Source organism: Lepisosteus platostomus, chromosome 11 (genome assembly GCF_059453375.1).
Source record: "Lepisosteus platostomus isolate fLepPlt1 chromosome 11, fLepPlt1.hap1, whole genome shotgun sequence".
Classification (NCBI taxonomy): Eukaryota; Metazoa; Chordata; class Actinopteri; order Semionotiformes; family Lepisosteidae; genus Lepisosteus; species Lepisosteus platostomus.
In genome coordinates this window covers 7,823,757-7,846,675 of record NC_142621.1, presented here as the reverse complement: position 1 = coordinate 7,846,675, position 22,919 = coordinate 7,823,757, and the positions used below count along the sequence as shown (strand labels likewise).

General features: G+C 36.8%; 1 protein-coding gene and 1 long non-coding RNA gene across 3 annotated transcripts in view; one reads left to right on the top strand and one right to left on the bottom strand.

Moving 5' to 3' along the window:
- The window catches only part of nmnat2 (nicotinamide nucleotide adenylyltransferase 2), a 63,657-nt gene continuing 40,738 nt past the window's right edge, over positions 1-22,919 (top strand). Inside the window, exon 1 of the mRNA XM_088598185.1 lies at positions 1-201. Within this exon, the coding sequence (XP_088454311.1) occupies positions 117-201 (85 nt within the window). The 5' untranslated portion in view covers positions 1-116. The remainder of the gene's footprint in view (positions 202-22,919) is intronic.
- The window catches only part of LOC148651899 (uncharacterized), a 50,320-nt gene continuing 43,558 nt past the window's right edge, over positions 16,158-22,919 (bottom strand). The window contains exons 3-4 of one of the 2 annotated variants that reach the window (XR_015925193.1): positions 17,481-17,640; positions 16,158-16,797 (exon numbers count right to left, since the gene is read on the bottom strand). This is a non-coding gene — a long non-coding RNA (uncharacterized LOC148651899). Of the gene's footprint in view, positions 17,641-22,919 lie in introns of both variants that reach the window. The other variant, XR_015925192.1, reaches the window with a different exon arrangement.

Sequence of the window (22,919 nt, the reverse complement as noted above, 5' to 3'; positions counted from 1 at the left end):
GGGGAGACTAAGCTGGTGCAGCATTCAGTCTGAACCTCGCCTTCATCCGCAGCGGACTCACTTGGCACGCAAGCACTGGACGTAAAATCATCGTTTTGGGGGGAAAAAAGACAGTCATGACCGAAACGACTAAAACGCACGTTATCCTGCTATCCTGCGGTAGTTTCAATCCTATCACCAAAGGACACATCCATATGTTCGGTAGGCATTATTTTCTCTTTAATATTGCAGAAGGTGGGTTGCTGTCCTGACGTTGGCTAAGATCCACGTATGTGGGGAGGATACTGTTCCATAATGGTCCGGTGTAGACAGAAAGACGTTTAAGAACAGAAAAACTGAGTCCAAATGAAAAATGTCAACAATAAACACACGATCCGTAATATATAGGCAAACCACGTAATCGTCGTTTGCACTTAATTTGAGACCTTGCTTTTAATCGCTGTCCAAACCTGGTGGTGCTGAAAACGTTTAAGCGGTAATTAGAAGCGGGCAATGGCTGAAGTCGCTGGACTCAACCTTTTCTTTTGTAGTGAGCAACTAACAGAATTTCGCCCTTTTCCCCGTTTGTAGTAATTACATGAGTGTGATATTGTTGTAACTTCTCACTTTATCAAAATCACGCCAAATGGCAGTATGATTTGGAATGAGCACGGTGTAAGCAGTGGTGAAGGGAATGAGTGTTTCAGAGCAATTTTACGTTGTGGCTTGTTGGAGAAAATATTAACACTGTATGCAGTAACAGGGGATTCTACATGATCTTTCTTAGTCTTTTAGACAAAAGCTTAAAGACATGCATCTAATTAACGATTTGGGAGATAATAGGATGGCAAAACGCCATGTACTGAACATTTCAGCGTTCCGCAGTGGAGTAAAGTATCAAAAGGTAACATTTGACTACACGTCGTAACAATCCACATATAACTAGAAAATACTGCATTCAGTAACAACTCATAATGCGTCACTTTAAGTGAAAAGGACTCTACGCCGATTGTTTACATCTGTAATAAGATCGTCGCCAGTTTCTGCGCTTAAACAATTACGATGAGTTAGCAGAAATTATTATCGGAAACAAACAAAAATCTGGAGAAAACAAAGACCCGTCCCACACTTATAGCAGAGATCTACATTTCTTTATACATATACTCAAGCAGGCAGACATAATATATCATGGGTCGCGGCATTGCTTCATTATATGTTTAAGAACTAAATCAATATTGTTTTCATAGGAGATGGTCAATTTGAGTCAGGGATTTAATGAGTGCCCGCTTTACATTTTGAAATTTTAAAAAACCATGTTCAAAGGTTTTTAAATGGAAGTGAGAACGACCGTCCAATACTAATCGATTTGATTATTTGGTAATCTCTTACGTAGTGTCATGCTGACAGAAAGGCATACTTTCAATGGAAGAATCCTACTTTGTGTTAGTATTTGATGAAAAAAAAAGTCAGTGCTATTTAGGACTGCATTTCACATGATAAAATCGAATGCCTGGGAATTGAACAGGATTTCTCTTATTCTCCCGGGAAGACGGATGAATTATGTCTAGCTGGCTGTTAAGATTTAATTTCGAGGTCGTTGTCATTCAGGCATTATTGATCGTAAATCTGAAAAGCCTAACGTGAGAGACAATCTTATTTACGTGACTGGAGGTTTGTATTATTTGGTTTACTGGAAAAAAATGAGAACAGTGTAGGAAAAATGATTGTTGATCTACACAAGGAAGATAGAACATGAACTAAATCTATTTTTTGGGGATATACTGTACAGTACGCATCTCCTAAGAGATACACGCCTATGCTGCTATCAGTTTCGAAGTTACTGCGAGATGCAGTTTAACGCTGATCGTTGGAATACTCTATATCGCACTTCACCATAAAAAAGGAGCGCAAGTTTTTCGATCTCCTAGCAAAACCTGAATTGGCATTATTTACATTAATATATTCCAAAGCGGTTTGTGTAGTTAAATTTGCACACTTTTCACTTTCAAGAATTCATTTAACAATCTTAGGACAAATTATATAAGATTCGTTTAAAACGTGTAATGCAGTCCAGTGGTGTGGCTCAACGCATTAGTATCGGTTTATTTCAGTGTCTCGTCAGTTTACTATTGCAATTTTGTTTTAAGTGATTGATTTGCAGCAAACTAACTTAATAGAGCACCGTTTTCCCAAGCAACGTAGAACGAATTGCATTTTTTTGAGCAAATCAGAAAAACTGCATCCTCATCCACGCTTTTATTACTGACAGGTTTATAAGAACACATTCCAAATCCAAACCTTCCTATTTCCGTTCATTTATTTTCTTAATTTAAGGATAATTTCCATTAAACGCATTGTCTAACCTACCTTTGGCTCTGCGGTGTGGCTTATATGCTTCCCATGTTACGAACTTGAGATAGAATGATGAAACCTTGATCGGTTTCAAAGGTTTATTTTTTAACCGTGGTTAACTCAAGCCACATCCTGTAAATGCTCACAGAGAATTCTGTCTTGTGCGATGTCGACTTTCGTCTCCTTTCATTTTTTGTCCCGGTGAGCTTGTCTATATCGGAAAGTCTTTAAAGGAATGGCAGCAATGGTTTTGTTTTGGAACCAACAATTAACCTGAAAGCGTTTTTCTAAAAAGGTGTGTTCTGGAGAGACGTAAATAATCCCAGTGCCTTTTCTGTGACGTTCGTTGAATTTAACCTATTGGATTCTCTCTGCTACGAACAATTGTTCCCGAAAACGTTAATGCTCACAGGAAAGGGAAACCGAAATTTCAAGATGAATGTTGTGTCACGCCAATAATAAGTCATCAACACCTTTCTCTATAGATTTACTGTTTTAAAATGTATTTTTTATATTTTTCATTTAACATCAAATATCAGTTGAAGTATTTAACCATAAATTACCCTGAGAATGCTTGTCATGTATACAATCGTCATAAAAATACGGTTGCAGCTACAGCACAGGTCACAATAGGCCTAGAAGTACCTAATTTGCACGCAAATGATTACAATTAATACATTAATGTAACTTAATATCTTTAAATTCTATTACAGTTTTTTTTAAATAAATCTTGATGTTTTTCCACAAGAGCTTGTAAATGCAATGACACGACTAAATCATTTCTGTCATTCAGTTATTGTAGCGATTTGCTTGTTTACTGATCAGACTCAAGAGTCAACCGTCCGTCTCTTGGGTGCCCGTGTGCGCATGGCCGGGCAGTGCGACATCTAATGCTTTGTCTGTCATGAAGACTCCATTTTAAATGCCTAGGTAAGAACATCTTTTCTGATTACACACTCTTGCTTGTGTCTCTATTACTGATAAAGTTGGTATATTCAAAGGTTGAAATGTTTTTCTTAGCATTCGTTACATTCGTGCATGTTAACGTCATTTTAAACTTAAACAGCTCGTCTGCCTGGACTGATCTTATGTATTCCATGAAAAGATGTCAAATTTTTAATCACAAACTTTTGGGTTTGCTGCATAGCACTGAATATAATTAGAGCACTGCAGTGCTTTGAGTGCTCACTTGATTGCAGTCTTACGACTTTGATGTAACCACCAGACCATATCCCTGCTGTGTTTTCAGTCCCCTGAGGGCATTCAGACTATGGTGGGGGAAAAAAAAACAGCATTGGATGGATAGGTTATGGTTAGTAAAGGAAGCCAAGAGCATTTCATATCTTAAATGCAAGTAAAATGTGACTACATGCATGGTGTATTTTCCAGTTAGTTTTTCCCTGCAGTATAAACCAAAATCTCCTGCAGAGATATCAAAGGTTTGTCTCACACATTAGATGGGGGGCAGTGGAGGCACTATCTTTGTAATGAGCGTTTAATCTCTGATTTGTCACAAGGAAAGATAGGGAGAGCAGGAGTCGATATCTTTTTCAATCACACGGCCAACGCTTAGTTCAAGATACAGACCCTTGGACTGCTGCTGCTCATATTTTACCAGTCTGTTCTCAGCAGAGCTTAGACACTATTTCTTTAAACCTTTTTTTCTTGCCCGTATGTCTCTAATGAGCTTTTAGCTAATCAAATAGAAACATTCCCTTTCTTTTCTATATGGTGTGAGGTGTTAGTTATCCTTTTTATTATGCACCCCATTTATCTGTAACATTTTTCAGCACAATTCTTCCGCAACGACCTACTGTAGAAACAAAAGGTATAACTGTATTTTAAATTACTTTTAAGCTATGCAGAATATACTATATGTGCTTCATACACTATATGCTCAGAGAATATCTGAAGTGCAAACAAATAGACTTAAAGTTCCCATTTGTATAACCTAGCTCTGCAGGCCCTGCCCAGCCAGAGACCACTGCTGTATAATGAATCGAGGGTTCCTCAGCTGACCTAACCCTTCCTGCACTTTAGACGCCCATTTAAAGTCCCATTCAAATGGCCATGTTTCTTTCAACATTTTAATATATGTAAGTAAGTCCTGTAAGTGTGACAAGGTTAATTGATTATTAAAACAGAAACCACTCCCATTGTGAATTAGACTTTCATAAGACCCGAACCAACAGATTTTTTGGAACTCTCAGGCATTTAAATATGTGCCTCAGCCACCACATTGAAAACATTAATAAGTATTTTAATTTTTTGGTGGGATTTTCATTTCTCAGTTCTCGGTTTTTCTTTTTTCTTTGATGCGGAAAGCATCAGTAAAAAAAATAAATACATGATGTATCAAAAGCGTTTTCTACCCAAATGATACAAAAGTCTTTTACATAACTCCCAATAAAGCATTTACAGCTTCAGTATTCATTCACTGTGTCACATTTGGATTAATCTGTTTTCAACAGTATATTTTATGTGTACTGAAACCAAATCCCAAGAGACGTGAATGGCTTTAACTCACTTTGATTGTGTCTGTAGCATTGTTGTTTCAGCTACAGGATAGGACAGTTTCTCAGCAATAAGGACTTTGAAAGAAAGATATAGGGAGGGCAAGATACATAAAGATATATAGTAAAATGAATCAGTTGATGCATTCCAAAAGTATTGGGACAGCAAAGTCAAATCTTTTATTTTTTGATTTCCAATCAATTTGTATTTGTGATCTTGACATAGATATAATTGATAAGTACAAAAGCAATTAATTTTGGGGGTAATTCCATGCATATGTTTGGTCATATTAAAACAGAAACCTACTGTACTTTGTGTTCAAGTTTCATGTAACCATAAGCACTGAGTATAAATATTTGGACACAATCATATCCTTTTAATGCAATAACTGCATGAAATCTGTAACCCGTTAAGCCAACAAAACTCTTTGTGTAATAATCTGAGATGCTTTGCTTCTTTGATACTTTGAATTCTTACCTATTCTTCGGCTATTCTGCCTGCCATTGTTTCTACAGCACGTGAAATGCATGCTCAGCTGGATTTAAATCCAGACACTGACTTTGCTAGTTCAAGATTTCCTACTTTTTTTCTTCTGACAAACTTCTTAATTACATTGGCAATGTGCTTTGTGTCATTGTCATGCTGTGTGGTGAAGCTCTCCCCAGTAAGTAGGAAAATATTTCTCTCTTACATAAGAGATTTTACATAATTTTTTTGTAAATTTTAGAATTCCTTCTGTGTCTGCCATTATTTACATCATAAATAAAGACGAGAGAGCGAGTCTCAGAGGCAGAACTAAAGCTTATAATATAATAAAATGCATTTAAAGTATTACCATTATACAAAGTAAACATGGGAAAATGGAAAATCTAATTTTAGGTTTTATACTCTAGATGATCAACACTTTTATATAATCTTACTTTAAACTGATTTTAAAATAAGGTAATAACTTTGGAACTGTTTGGAAATTTAATTGTGGGAACTTGAATTAGGCCTGAACATGTCTGTTTCACTCAGGAACAGTCAGTGAAAAATTGGATTTCTGAGCAATGATGGGCACTGCTGTTCTACTTCATCTTCATTTCTGCTCTACAAAATGGAATCTTTTGACTTATTTTATTCTGATGACTGATTATTCATTTCAGAGAAAGTGGGGAGAGGCAGTGGCAGAGTCAGAGGAAGGGGAGAGAAAAAAACACATGAAAATGAACTATTTATAAGGCAGATGAGAAAATTATTACTAGTAACTTATTCTTAGGGAACTGAAAATGCTACAGAGCAACAGGTTTTCATTGAGAAAGGAAAATCGCTGTGATACTATGATATCTCCTAAACAAAAAGGGGTTTAAACCCCTAAATCTGTTTTTCTTGGGAATGTCAGGAGGAAGATCTTATTCATGAACTTAAAGACTAAATAACATACTGAACTAGTTTCGAATTAAAAGATTAAACGTTTATTTTTTTTGCAATAAATAATTATTTTCGAGATTAAAGGTTAAACCTACTTCTACATTCTCATTCTCACGTTCAGTCTTAAAAAAATCCTTAATATGTTTGAATACCTCCTCATACTCCTCTATTTCTAATTTTTTAATAGATTTTTTAATTGAAAACCTCATATAGATTTTTTTTCTCTTCAGATTTGTGGGAAATCTGTCTCTGCTGTTGGCACAATCCCTCTTGACCTTTGCAGGGAGGATTTGTCATCACAATCACAGATCTCAAAATGCTCCAAGAGTTAAAAAAAACACATTATACATTTTTCTGTCAGTTGTCTTCTAGTTCTTTTGATCAATACAAAACTGGCAGTGAGATCAACTGTAAATCCATATAATTAGCAATATCTATTTCAGAAAAGCCATTAGAGCTTTTGAATTAATATGTCACTGGAGATACTTTAAAGAGCTCCTACCTTACCAACAGCTCTTCATGTCTGCCCATCATGTGTCTTCACTTTAACAACCAGTAAGGAAGCAACTACACAATCACAGCAAACCACCTTATAGCTCACATCCAGCAGCCATATCACCCTGCAACTCACAACTGGCAGCCCACTGAAGCTAAGCAGGTGTGAGCCTGGTCAGTACCTGGATGGGAGAAAACTGGGAAAAACTAAGGTTGCTGCTGGAAGAGGTGTTAGTGGGGCCAGCAGGGGGCGCGCACCCTGCAGTCTGTGTGGGTCCTAATGACCCACTATAGCGACGGGGACACTATACTGTAAAAAGGCACCATGCTTCGGATGAGATGTAAGACTGAGGTCCTGACTCTCAGTGGTCATTAAAAATACCAGGCCCTCTCTCGAGAAGAGTAGGGGTATAACTCTGGTGTCCTGGCCAAATTTCTCATTGGCCTTTACCAATCATGGCCTCTATATCATCCCTCTGTTCTCCTCCCCAGTGAGGAGCGTTCTGGCACACTCTGGTTGCCATCGCATCATCCAGGTGGGGCTGCACACTGGTGGAGGGGAGTCCCCATGTTCTCCTCCCCAGTGAGGAGCGTTCTGGCACACTCTGGTTGCCATCGCATCATCCAGGTGGGGCTGCACACTGGTGGAGGGGAGTCCCCATTCCCTGCAAAGCACTTTGTGTGAATGGAGTGTCCAGAAAAGCATATTTATAAGGAATTATTATTATTATTATTATTATTACATGGAGAGTGGTAAAAATCAAATGGCCTCTCAGTCTCTTCTCTAGTCCTCATCAGTTTTTGTTTAAAAAATATGAAGGATTTTTTCACAGAAACAAAGGGGCGAACAAAGCAGTTAAGAAACTATCCTGTCATGAATTTATTTTGGCAGCTTAAGGTGAAAGATTGAGAGAGAAGGGGAATATGAGATCACCTAGAGGTTCAGTGATAAGGAGAATAGCCCAACTCATGACTGTCCATACTGCATCTTGATGCACTGCTGTTTACCCAGCCAGCATTTATCACACCTCTGGGCCGTGAGGAGTGGGGGTGTTTACTGCAAGCTGAAGATGCAGTGCTCATCACCTTTAAACCAGACTAGTGTGTGCTGTTGTTGGACAGCCTCAGGGCATACTAATGATGGCAGACAGTGAATTCTTGGGATGGAAAATACAAGGTTGCAGACCTAACCTGTTGTTTTGTCTGGGACTTTCCCTGTCAGTACACGGAGAGGTCTCATGCCAGCATCTGCTTTTCCAGCCTCCTCACACGGCTTCCAAGTGATGATGCCTTTCTCTTCTTTTTTTACGTTTGGAACCACTGCTGTACTGAAATGGTAATGTTGCTTTTCGTGCCCCTGAGGTGTGACTGCTATGCAAGGTTAATGATTCTCTATTTTACTCAGGGGTTTAACATTAAAAATTACAGAAAGAGTGCTTTGTGCAAAATTTCTCTTTAAAGAGGCAATTTCTCCAAGATGATGACCTCGTTCTATTTAGTCTATTATGGCCTATGGGTTGTTTTTTTTAATGCATCAAGAAACACTCATGCAATGCTTTTCACACAAGTCACATTTTTTTGAATGTTCTGAAAATAACAGGCTGGCTGAGGTTTTTAGAGGTTTCATAAAATCGATACATTTCATTGTTATGAGTAGGGTAGTAATATCAAACAAAACAAAAATGTATTTTTTAACATTATGTCAAACCAAGATCCAACAGCATTGATTGGAGCTTATAAACAAAGCATTTTAGACCATTGAGCATTGATGCAAAATGACACTTCTACTTGAATCACAAATCAAGGACATAAATATTACTTTTATGTTAACAGTGTGCGTTTTGTCCCATCGTGTCCTCCAGAAACAAACAGCAGTTAACCTGCTACATCAGCAGACAAAGAAAGTAGAACAAGATACAAATCAGATACTCTCTGTTGTGTGTAAGCATGTGCAGGAAAAAAGAAAAAAGCACCATGGAAGCTGTTTCTAGAGAAAATAATGCAAAGCAAACCACACAACCACACAAGAGATTTCAGGGGCTAGTGTAATCACCAGTAGGGTTAACTAGAAATAAAGAAGTGGATGAGATTCTCTGTAAAATATATTGTATGGAATTACACTACCCAAGTGTGAATAGAGAGGAAAGGCTTTGATAACAGCATATACTCTATTTAATAATAACATTCTGTTACGATTACTCCTACAATAAAATGCATATACTGTACATAGTGCTATTAATCCCAATGGATCCCAAAGTGATTTACTTATAGGAGGGATCCCACTTCATTCACTGCTGAAGTAACTTGTGGCAGACACCGTGTGCCCGCCGTTTCACTACACAGCAGTTCAGGAGGAGGAGTGAGAAACTGTTTCACCCACCGAAGGAAGAGGTGAATTTAGGGTGGTCACTGTGGGATCAGCACCCCTACATTTACAAGCAGTGCTGTGGTATTTTTCATGACCAGGTAGTAAGGGCCCAATTTTTATATCTCATCTGAGGAAATGGCATTTCCTAAAGCACCGTGTCTCGAATCACCCTACTGAGGCACTGGTTTTGGAAATTCGTCAGGAGAGAAGAGTGCCACATACTGGTCTATCAAGACACTTGCAGCTGCAACAAGAGGTGTGTCACCCCAATACATACTATAGGTACTGAGATCTGACAAAATCAGGCTACAAGGTGTTAGGGAGCAGCAATGGGAACATCTTATCTATATTTAACTTACAAGAAGTTATGATTGAGGGATTTGGGTTAGATTTGAGAAATCTGTCAGTTCCTCTTAAAAATCACTACTTTTGTTTGACATTAAGTCTTAGTTCTAACATTTGTATATTGTATATCTCACTGCCCTTCATTTGTACTTTGTCAAAAGCAGAGAGAAAATGAAAGATTAGCCAGGGTTTAGGAAAGGTCCATAACCTTCTTTAACTTGAAGAAAGAAGGCAGAAAATAAGGACTAGAAAGGCTCAAAGCAAAGGAATCCGAACACTGCAAATGGTGAATAATAGAGGTTTTCCCTATGTATAACAGCTGCTAGCAATTTCATCTCTTATAGTTCTCACTTAGAAAAGGCTTGTCCTTGAATCTACAGAACCTCTTGCATACTCTCCAACGGAAGCTGAAAAAGATTTACTGCTAGGCTCTTACGTACCTGCATGTGCCTCCCCTCAGCATCACCACAGTTAGACAAAAGAAGGGCGTCTTAGCAAGGAATCATGTGACTCACCATAAGACAAAACAGAAACAATTTAGAGAAGGAACGAGAAATAGGTTTATTCCATGCTGAAAAGAGAAGAAAGAAAACACAACATTGTGGCTGTGGAGCCTTCTTGGTTTACATATGTTTTGTGCTATTCTCTATAAATCATTCATTTTTAATAAGTGACTGTTAGTTTACCAAGGACAACGACCTCCAAGATTTGCATGTTTTGTGTTTGCAATACTGGCGAGATAAGTTTGGCTTGACCCGTTTGGTTAATGGGTAGCCTCCTGGCCACAGGAACGAGGAGCCTCGAACCCCATTCAGATGGAGAGAATCAAGGGGTAGCTGTAAGGTGGAGATGGGATAGAATAGGAATGCTTGAGACAAATGCAAAATGTGTTCAATATATAGCTAATTTTATAATGATTGTGATTAGGTAGAGCTGTGTGGGATTGACCTGTCGTTGTTATCGCCCCCGAACTCCAGTTAATAACCTCCATGTCATGCTCAGTAGGAAGACCAGTGTAAAGTGAAATTGAAATAAGCATCAGTACAGGAATTGAAAAAAAAAAGAGAAGTTCTGGCTAAATTGATGCCACATGTGGTTGACCTTTCAGTATGCTGTACAAAGGGAAGAAAGAGTCTGAATTTTCTCACAGATGTTACTGCACCTCTCTAAGAAAAGATAATTTCCTGATAATAATAGAGCATTCATAAGACTGGTTTTAGCCCTGTTTATTAGTCAATGATGGCTTGTTTCTCCTATTTTCTCCTGTTTTCTGAAGGATTGTAGGGGATTTTCACAAGTATTTGTTTTTTTCCAAAGTGATAGGTAGTTTCCAGTCAAGAAGGTCATAGCAAGGCTTTTTATGGTCTGAAAAAAGGAGGGTATTATAATACATTAGTTCTTTGAATCTGAAAAGATACTTGTGTGTTGTGGTTTCTGCCATTTTTTTTCAGAATAATTTAAGTTCTTAAGCAGTCTCCAATGATTCATCTGATTTCATACCTGGCCTACAGATTTATTACATTGAGAGTTGAAACTGCTCGTAAACAGTCTGTCTCAGCACATAATACCTTTATCTTCTCCAGTTCTGTGTCAGACAGGTTTCTCTTTCTCTCTCTCTGAAGACAAACTGATCAGGAGCTGCAATCAAAAGCTACAGATAATTGAAGTAATATTTATGTTTGCCTTTATTGAATCTTACTCTTTATGTATATATATTCAAATCTCCTCAAAAACAAATGGTGTTAAATGCTATATTCCCTATACGTGGAAATCTTGTTTTCTATCGTGATTCTATGTTTTAATTTAAATAAATATGAAACACATAATCAAACAAAAAAACAGTTGTTCAAAGAAATCTGAAAAGGTTAGCAAATTATTCAAAATAAAGAGGCGTGAAATCTAATTAAAAAACATGTTCATGAAGGTTCGGCTACAATAGACTAAGAAAACAAAAAATACATCATTCAAATACAATAAGAAAAATAGTAAGAAATAAAAATACCTAGTTACTGAGGCATTACCCTCAAAAGGGCTTTTATATGTGCATCAGGACATGCTTCATCCAACATGATTAAAGTTATTTTTTTATTTCTGTCTTCCAGCTGTAAAAGTCATTTTCTTCCTATTCAAAGAATAGTCAGAAATCATTGAGTTTTATGGTTATGAATATTAATTAGTTCTTCATCCAATCAGAGCGCTACAGGATACAGAATGTCTTCATAGTCCACCTATCTGCACATACAAAGTCAAAGCTAGCACAGCAAAGTTAGTACTTGGGGAGCAAGGCAAAGGGAGAAGCCTTATGTTCTGTCTCCAGTAGCATTGTGATTGGACAGAGACCTTATTAAATACACCCATTGCCTTTAACACCGTAGCTTGGTAGCTTGTTCCATACTTATGTTCTGTGTAAAGAAGTGACTAATTTTCTTGGTTTTCAGTGATTCTAGTCCAGTCCAGTACTTTTTCAATGCATTTTAGAATTTTGAATGCTTGTATTAAGTCTCCTCATAGTCTTCTCTATTCAAGATTGAAAAGGCCCAGTTCTTTCAGCTTGTCAGTGAAGGACTTTTCCTTAAGTCATGCAATGTACATTATTTGGTGGATCTACTCTGTACAGAAAAGCAATGTTTTTTTAGTATCTGGTGACCAACATTGTACACAATATTCTAATTGAAGGCTTACTAATACATTGTATACTTTTACCATAACCTCCCTTCATTTAAATACTGTGCTTTTAACTAGATATCTTAGCATTTGCATTATTTATTTCCCCACATTGTCCTGAAGATAGAAATGATCTGTCAATATAAATCATAATTAGCCTCTTCAAGCCCAGGGTTTACAATTTTGTATTTATACGTATGTATTTTTGATAACTGCATGTGACACTCTGCACTTGTCTGCATTAAATGTCATCAATTTCTGTGTTCAGCCAGTTTGGGATTTTATCTAAAGCTTTTATCTAAACATTTTGGGGTTTCATCTGTTGATTCTGCTCCTTTATGATACCAAAAGGAGTCACTGTTGTAATCTACAGCGAAATGAACTTTATTGAAGACTAGGAAATGCATGTGAAATGACGAAAAAAACTATATACTAAGTATTACAAGAAGTAAGAAAAAATTGAGATCTAAATAAAGAGGTCACAGCACTAACTGGGGATTCTACCTATCCTGAATTAGCAACCCTGTAGGCACATTCAGGATCTGAAGGCCTGTTGTCATGTCAGTTGCTGTAACAAATTTGACTTCAATTCTTTTATGGTTCTTGTTTTTAGAGCTTCAGGTTGCCAAAATATTCCCGTAAAAGAGGTACAGTGCAAGTATTTAATTAGTCTAACTATCACCATAAACGGCTGTGAGGCTTTTGACCTGTCATTGCATTTCTCTAGCTTAAACAACAATCATGATGAAACTACAAGTAGTGTACCTAATCTCTTAAAAAAGGCTTCAATCATCGGTTGATAGAAAGCTTTTTAGTGTTACATCTGTTAAAAGTAGATAGCAGGTTTGTTGTCAATCTATATTAAAACAGAAAAAAGGTCCTTTATGAATTCTGCTGCATCCATAAAAAAACTGTTGCTAGGTAACAGAGTCTAGAAATAACCTTCAGTAGATGCGGAATGTTGCGACTTAATCAATTGAATTTTAGGGTGAACTCTCACAGGTACTTTAATTACACAGAAAAAAAGAAGTAAGCACCCTGGATACATCATGTTTCATTGTATCATTTCTGAATTTGGAAGGCTTCAATTATAAGATCCTTGGCTGAACCTTTAACACCAGCTGAAAATAATAATTCAAATTTCCATCACTGATATATCAATGATGGCATTTAAGTTGTGACTCTGGCTGTTCTGTGTTGCAAAATGGTTAAATATCTGTTTCAACTGAGTCAGGAAAGATGCACTGAAATATATATTTAATGTCAAAAGTCCTATAGACATTTTTTTTTTGCATTCAATGAATGCAGCAGAACACAAGCAAATGCATGTAATATTATTTACAAAAATGACAGACAGTATTTGATATATTTGTAAAAAAAATATAAAGCGTCTTTTTAAAAAGAAATGTAAACCTTTTTATCAGTTTCTACTAATGAACAGCTTGTCAGATTATCACAAGTGCCACTATTACTGTATAATTAGTTTTCTGAAATGAATGTAGAGCAGATACATATTTCCAAAACAAAACAAGGGGCATGATATTAAGGTGGTCTTTATGTAAGAAGGTTGATTGACTGCTGAAAACTAGCATTTATTAAAAAAAAACAATAATAATGCATGGTTGAAATAATTTTAAAATGAAAGATTTATAAAAGCTTCATGAATAGCAAATTTATGCCCGGGTTATTTTTAATATAGTCTAGAAATACATGCATTTAATTATTTGATGTTTGTTCCGCATTTATGTATGTGAAATGATAATTGCACCACTAATCACTCTCTTCAATGAATGCTACTAGTCAGCTTTCATCTAGGTAGCGACAGCTTTGTTCATCGATTACTGTATCAAATGACAAACCCTGTTACAGCAGGATGTGTACTCATGATGGACGATAACATTTTTTTGTGAAAGCAACAGTCAATTGCTTTCACATTTCGTTGTGAAAGCAACAGTCAATTCATTTCTCTTCCTGCGCAACGTTCAACATCCTCATCCTACACGCCTCACTCTCCAGTCACTAAAAATGACATCTAGGGATCCGTGTTGCAGCTGAGAGATACAGGAAGAAGTATTCCGTTGCCATACTGTTAAATTCTGACCTCCCGACTTCCTTGGGGCATGACAAAGTTGTCCAAACCGCGAGTGATTGAACAAAAAGTTCTGTGTTGCATGGAGGCATTTAGATTTAAGCAAAATATATATTTTCTTTTCCTCTCTCTTTGACTTCCCGTAGGCCATAACATAAATGGATGAAGATCATAAATTCAATGGAACGTATTATATAATAAACCCACCTGCTGCCTTCTGTCCTGCCTTTCTAGATTTTATAACAGATTGGGAAAAGAGTGGTGCCAGTTTAAGAGCTTGCTCTGTGTGGTAGTCAGGTGGCCCTAATGTATTTGACCCCAAGGGGAAGAAAGCTCTTAGCCATTATTTTTACAGTTAGAGAGCAGCTCAGCTGGAGTGATGCTCTTTCAGAGCAGCCATTCTGTGATTACAGCCTCCACCTGTCTCATTCAACAGGTTGGCACAGCAAAAGCTTTCGTTCTGTCCAAATTCCCTTTACACAATTGGCAACAAGATGCGTGCGCCTATCTGGAAACAACAGAGCTGGCTCCTTGTGAATTATAAGCCTTCAATGTCATCTGGATGCCTCGGATAGTGTTTCTTAGCAACAGCTGCTTTCTGACAATTGTTATTCTAGTGAAGTTCAGACAAATGCAGCACATTCCAAATGAAGCACATTTGACTCATAACATGGCTTTAATATTAGATGCATGTTTTCTTTCACTTTGGCAATGGAAAATAATTTTTGAGAGAGTTCAGTGAATGAAGAGTTACACTGTGGAAGTGGTACACTGCCTTTTTTAGGACTTTACAGGCCTGCATTTTAACCTCAAATTGCAGACAGCATTGCCCACTGGAGCTGAAATAGGAATCTGGTCTCAGTACTATAGCACTTGTAAAAATAAATTACTGAAACACAAAAATGATCAAACTAATCAATTCCAAATGTTTACCAATGGTAAATCTAGAATGTATCATTTCCATACATATGAAAATGTATTAAAATATAATTGTGACCTATTACAGAAAATATTTCCCTTTTTAGTACACACGCTTTTTTAAAAGTTGGCTCTAGTTTCTCTCCTCTCTTCCTAATCTTCTGACATATGCACATCCAAGCATGAGCAATAACAAGGAACGCCATCTTTTTCTGATATAAAGGAAGCAACTGCAGATTTTGTCAAATGCAGTTTTGCAAAACTGGTAGGGTACGGCGGTAGACAGAAAGTCTATTGGTAAAATTACTCTTCAAGGAGAACAAAAATATGATTTTATGCTCCTTTAAAACGTGTGATGTATTTTCTGTCTTGTACTGCAGTCGACATTAAATAACAGAATAGACAAAGCATTACTTTAACCTCCCACTCACAAAGATGGACGCTATATAGACTTCTGAAATATGACCTCCCTATGTGGCTCACAAAAGACTCATCTCCCAGCTAGGCTGTGTACAGCCCTCTGATGATATTCACAAGCAGAGCTGACATTTGAAACAAGTCACAGATTCAGGTGACCATGACAAAACGTACTTGAAAAATTTTCAGGGCATTCATCATGTTGACGCATTAGTGTGAATGAGCATATTGAGTGGTAATTGCTTCCTTGTGAAATGCGACAGGCTGCAGGAAGTTTGAGGAGCCTGTAGCAAGGCTGGTTATTAAAGTGCAGCTGACAGACGGCCTTCATAAGATGATAGATGTTCTCCCGGGTTGTAGCATCGTCAGGCAAGCACATATTAACTGCAAATCACAAACAAGAAGCTGACCAGACTAGCTTCTCAAGCTCTCTAATCTCAAATTCTTTTTATCCGTCATTCGTGATTGTGATATGTTCACTAAACTACAGATGTGCTTTGACCAGAATTTTAGATATTCATAGTTTTGATGAACAGCTGTCTAGATGTTTTCGGAGAAAGTCTGTTTTTTAGAAACACTCAGAGATGTTTTGAGGGTTGTCTGAATCCTGTTTATTATACCAGACAATTGAATTACAATACACTGCACATGAACACTGCGTATCTTAATTTAACACACAATGTAATTACAGTACTAAAAACAATGTCATTCACCTTATCACATTGTTACAGGATCATTTAAGGTTTCTACGGATGATTTTGAGAATAAGACCCTTACTTGAGCTTTAACAAATCTTCCATTTCAACTGATATACAGTATACAGTACATATACATAATGAATATATATTCAGACATATATGCAATATATATACAGTATATTGGCTTTAAACCTATATATACAGTATATTGGTATCATCATTTTTGGATATTTGTGCTGACCTCTGTCGGACAGGGGCATTATTCAGGACTGTCCTGGAAGAGAGTTGAGAGACATTGACACTGTTCAATTTGCAAACACAATTTATTGAGACAATTATAACTCAGGAACAGGCTTGTACCCAATATTTTACACTTTGTAAAAGTGATGTGTAGTCACATTATTGGGATCAAATGCGCTAGCTGTTGAAGAAAACAAGTAATTCCGTAAATGCTAAAATTCTGAAGATGGTATTTTTGTCATGCGAGAAGGATACAAACAGCTGCTTAAACTGACCTTTAAATGATTCAGTGGCGCTCAACCTTTTGGCTTGGGAAAAAAAGAGGAAATCAAACAGCAAATTTGGAACAGGAGGTTTATAAATATACTTTTTAGTCTGCATTTGCTTCCTGCTGAACTCACAGCAGCCTTTTATTTGATTTAAAAGAAGTCTTTTTTTCCCATCTCTGTACATCAGCATTTCAGCCAGGACGGCAGCACAAAGCTTTCCATTATCTGCAGCACATTATAGTCTTTTAATCAATACAGCAAAACTGCCTGCTTCAGAAGTAGCCAGAGCCCAGTAAAGCAGCCCTGCTTGGCAGTGCCTTCACTCGCCGTGCGTTAGAGGCTGCTGACAGAATAAATCAGTCTTGTGTTTCTGCGACATGTCCTACACTGACAGGCTGAAAGAGCCGAACCTTTTTATTCTTAAACCGAGGCTATGAGGGGACTGGGTGTAAGTTTTCAAAATCTTGTTTTTTAATCTTATGTTCTTATAATGGTTAGTTCAGCCCAAGTATTGTGTTCTGATTAACTCATAGCTAGGTTATATAAAGCCTAGGTCCCTTGGGAGTGTTTCCTTTGGTAAATGGGTACGAGGTGATTTCTGAACCAAAAAATGATCGACTCCGAGACGTTGGAGATGGTACAGAGCAAAATGAAGACCTTGCCAAGCACAGGGATTCCGGGCCTTTAGCGTATGTCAAGAAACATCTAGTGGCTGAGCTCACCCTGAAATTGCAACATGGAGCTACCTTCCAGATTCACCACCTGTGAGGTGCCATGCCAGTACCGCACTGAGACTGAGGGATCATCATGCACTGGGCCTTGGCAAGAAAGATGGGCTGATCGGATTTCGAATGTCACTTCTCTGGTGGGAAAGAGCAGGATCTGGTGAAAAGAGAAGGGAAGGATATTATTAAAGTGATACTCTTACCTAAATTGAATTACCTTTGTACATCCTTAGGCAGATGGGTATTTTACTGAAGCAATCCAAGTGCACTACCTTGCTCAGCAGTGCCCTAATTAGGAATTGAACTTATAACCTGCAGATACATGTCCAGAGTCCTAATTGCTACTCTACATTGCTGCTCACATAAAGGCTTGATAGTCTCAGCTCCACATATAAAATTAGCTTTTATATCTTTCAAGCCCATGCTAATCTCCTTACTTCAGCTGTGTCTGCAGACCCAATCTTTATTGAGCAGCAATGTTAAACCAACAGACAAAAAGGAAGGGACTCCGCCCTTATTTAGAAACCAATCAATGCATTAGGCTCAATAATCAGTCTTCTAATGTTCAACATGGTAAGATTTGTATAGAAACTAAGTTCTTGTGTTGCACCACATTTTGAGAAGGCACTGTACAGTAGATTACATTAGTGGGAAAAATGAAATAAATTCACTTTAAATATGATATAAGCTTACACAATTAAAAATGTTTTATCATATGCAAAGTGTATGTGTTACAATCTTAACAGATTCACAAATCCATATTTAATGCAAATGTATTTACATTGTTGTTAAGCTACTTCTCACTACAAACCTGTATTGAACTACGAGTTTATTAAAATAAATGGATGTATTTACCTGTACTTTAAATGAACTTTTCAAAGGCATAAAATTTCCTATGAACAACAAAATTACAAAAACCGACAACAGTTTGCAGAAATGAAATAGCTGATTCAAAGATAAAAGGCATTGAAAACTGTTGTGAAGATTGGGTAACATTTTACAATACAGGCACAAGGCTAGAAGATACCTGTACTGTACTTACCCGCTGAGTAAGTATTGTACGTGTCAGATTTAACACTAAATAAAATTTTCTTGCTTTCTTGGTGACTCCTCAACTCTGAAATATTGTTGAAGACAACATTATTTTGTGTTAGTAGACTTTCAAAATCCTGTCCTGACACAATCCAGGAAATTCTGAAAAATAAAGTCAGAGGTGGTAGTTTGATATGCATGACTACAAAACAAATACTGTAACAGTATGATCAAACAATTTATCCTTTGCTTGTCTAGTAGGTTGTTTTATTTTGTCTTCAACAGTAAGAAGGTAACTGTATCAAAGGGCTGTAATGATTCTAAGACACTGTTGATTTGCATTGGTGTGACACTTCCAAATCTGTAACAGATACACTTTGTATTTATTAAGATTGGAAAGAATTTTGATCTTTTAGAATTTTCTTCTATATGTAAAGGTTACGGATGAACAAGGTATTCTTTTGAACACTTCCATTTATCTTTTTAACTGAAATGTATAATATACAAATTCTAACATTATTACTTAATTCTTTATTTCTGTAACAGTTATAAAATGGAACAAAATATAGTTACACAATGATTGTACAATTGAGTGTCAGAAGCTGTATAGGCTTGGATTTTTTTCAACAAACAAGCCGTGTTTTTTATTCAACAGGAAAGCAGACATGAAAAAAGCAGACATGAGATTCACACCGGGATTACAGAGTACACAGCAATGAAAGAAACAGAGAGATGGGGGAAAAGGGATTATAAATAATAATGCAGTCTTTGCACTTATTAATTAATGCATTCAGATTTTCAGTTCATCATGGATCTCGGTGGTTTGTGCTTCTTATCTGTGATCAGGACAAAACGCCAGCAAGCTCAATTCTATGTATGCCTTCATGACCACAGTGAAGTATATCAGAATGGCATGGTTTATAATATTTGGTTCTGAGAAGACAAATCTGTCAAACAGAGTTCTGTTTGCACTTTAAAGCTTTGGTATTCACGAACTATGTGGGCAGGTGACTACAATGGAAATGTGCATACCAGTAACAGTGACCTTTCTTTGAGGTCTCAAATTTTCAACTCCAACACTGTTTTTTCTTTTCATTTAATTTCTGAAGGTGTTGTCATTACAATACCTAATTAGCCAGCACCAGCTGAATAAGAAATGAAATACTATCTGAAGCGTGTGAAGAATTTTGTATGGGACTGGCTCTGAAAAGTCTCATAAGTGGCATATTTATGTTTTTATGAGTATTTATGAAGCCTCACAACAAAAGCTACAATTTTTTTCAAGGTTCTGCTGAAGACTAGTCATGTTCTTCCTTCATACTGTCACATTCGGGTCTTCATATACTGCGTTCTATTTTTATCAGTTCACTTTTTTAGGTGGGTCATGGTATTTTGTCAAATTTTGGTGCTGTTTAATAATTAGTGTGAAGAAAGACTTACATAAAATATACCCATTATCAATAAGATCCCAAAAGTTATCATCTTCTCTAATTAATAATTTGTGTCTTGGGAATTTTTACCTAAAGCCTTGAGTAAAGTTGTTGTAACAACATCATTCTAATGCTGATAACACTTGAATTTTCTGAAATTCTGTCTTCTGAATTTCTGCGTACCCTTTTCGTGGTTTAATGTGTATAAACCTGCATGATTTTTTCTATTACTGTATGTTGCCTCCATTATGAGAGGACAGTTCTATGTCTTTTGTGAAAAAAACTTTCATTTATTATTTAATACATTCAGTGAAGAGGTGATTCTGCAGTAAAAACTATTTATCCTATCCACTGTTGTTATTCCCTTTTGTAATGTAAGGCTAAAATGCAAAACTTTCCTTGCTCTGTCACATTTCCAGTCAAAAGAAAGGAACAGCGTGATTAACGCAGCTCTAAAAATACAGATGCAGCAGCATCTCTCTGTATCAAGGTCAGCGCAACTGTCACGTTCTCTCATCTTTCATAAAAAAGTCATTTACAGAAATATAAAAAAAAATCACTGTATCCAATCATGTCTGTGGCATTCCCACACTGTTGTCCACTCTACCACAGGAAAACATGTAGTGAGATTCATTTTTTGTTCTGTTTATATCGAGAGGCCCTGCAGCAGTATTTTTCACTGCTGTATTCAAAACATTGTAAATTATATAAGAAAGAGAAACGGTAGGATGTTTTTTTTTATTATTATGTCACATAAAACACCAGAACAGTAGAGTAATGTCAGATATTTGAACATTTTAAAAAGGATTTTTTCAAACCAAGTTACCGTAGTACGTCAATATAACTGATCTGTAGAAGACAATGCTCTTGTCAGTGAAATAGTTCTATATCTCAGATGCAAAGACTGGAATGTGATCATTTTTAAAGCATGCTCTTTTGGTCAAATCAAATCATGAGAACTATGGTATCATGAAACCGGCAAATTATTTCTGGCCATTGTTTTAAAAAAAGATTTCCATGGTCTTGACTGCAGGGTATTCAGTTGTATGCTTTGTTTATGGTTTTATGGCTTATGGGTTTTAAAGTATATACTACAGAATCCTATAAAATATTTATAAATGTGCTTCTTTCCTCCAAGACACTGATTAGATCAAATACTGTACATAACTCAGGCAGAGATATAATAGTTTTACTGCTCTTGGAGCTTTTCCATATATATTTTATTTCAGCATGTTTCAAATATTTCCTTTAGATTTAATACATAACCCCAGAAAGGTAAATTAATGTGCAGTCCTGTATGTGTCACATGGGAAGGAAAAATGAAATACCTTGAATTTAAATACCTTAGACAGTCAGAATGACTGCCATGGTTCCTTTAACATTAAAACAAATTTGGACCTTGAAAAGCCTAAAGGGATTACAATCCAATTTCAATCTTCTCTTCCTAACTAAAGTTGTTAAACAAGTGACAGGCATCCCAATTGCCAAGACTTTTTCATGACAAGCAAGCTCCTCAAAACAATTCATAAGCACTTTTCACTTATTTAATCATTTAAACTTATTTAACAATTATATTATTGTGTCTGAAGCGAGGATCTCCTATTCCAGTCCTGAAGGTCCTCAGTCCTACAGTTCTGTAGGTTTCTTTTTGTCAGTAGCACAGGCGAAAAAGGAAAATCTGTTAAATGTTCCAATTCATCCAATGATTAGTTCAATATTGGTCATTCCAAGCATTACTAGAATGCAGACCGGTAGACACAGTGGCCCTTCAAGACTTAAGCTGGACTCTCCTAATCTTCACCAGATCACATAATATTTCCAGGAAGAGACTAACATGCCATCTGCTTTAGATCCCTGTGAGGAGCAGAGCTGTAGTTTTCCAGATTCCCAAGTTTATATCTGTATATTCTGAACTTGAAGATATACTTTTTTGTTTCAGAAAGCCTGACTCATTACAGAGCTAACAAATGGGTTAACAGAATAACTCTGTGAGTACATTTGGCTGTACTCATCCTCCTGTGGCCCTCATTACAACGTCAGAGAGGGAGAGCTGAAAGGAGGAAGACACTGACATTTCCACAGGACCCACACTCTGTTTGCTCACCAGGGGAAATGAAACAGGCTCATGCTGACAGGAAATGTCATTTCCCAGGGCTCTCTGACTGAGCGCTGCTTGTATCTGTGTCCTGGACTATGAAAATGGCAGACAGATGAGCAGTTTTTTTATCATCTAAGCTTTATCAACCTTGAGTCTGAAAGTAAGATTTAGAGTAAGGGAACAGATTAACCTGCATTTATACTGTATATACAGTATGTATATCAGTCTATCAGTTTTTTTCCATAATAAAAAAGGGATTTGTTTTACAGCACATCCAATTCCAATTGCCAGTGACTGGTATAGCTTTGAAATGTCAACATTTATGAAATTGTTTTAATGTATCGTACATAACCTTTACGCTAGTCAGTAATGTCTCGAGAACTGTGGTGAGAAACACATACAGTACCTAAGGTACGTCTGGAAATATATTTTAGACTTCACCACAAGGTTTATCCTGACAACTGTCCAGAAAGACTTTGCTGCACTGTGAAAGAGCAGAGAAGGCAGAAAAACTGAATATTTATTAATGCCTTAATGAACGTGGCTGTCAGGCTTTCTGATCCGAAAACGAGGTCACCAACTTAAACAGAAAAGTTTCATGCACAGTTTTGGATTTGTCACAAAGTCTGCAAAAAAAAAAAAAGGCTGGCAGTTCTACGGAATTCAAAAGAGTGGGTCTGACAGAAATGACACTGAGAAAGAATGTGTGCCTGTTCTCCAATTCAAACTCCTGCCTCAGCCAAATTCCCTGCTGTCTCTTGGAAAATAAAATAAAGCAATAACAACCAATGAACCCGATAACTTCCTGGATTTAATCTTTGTTGGCTGAATATGTTACTCACAAACTGTGTCCCATGAACATAAAAGAATGGCCAT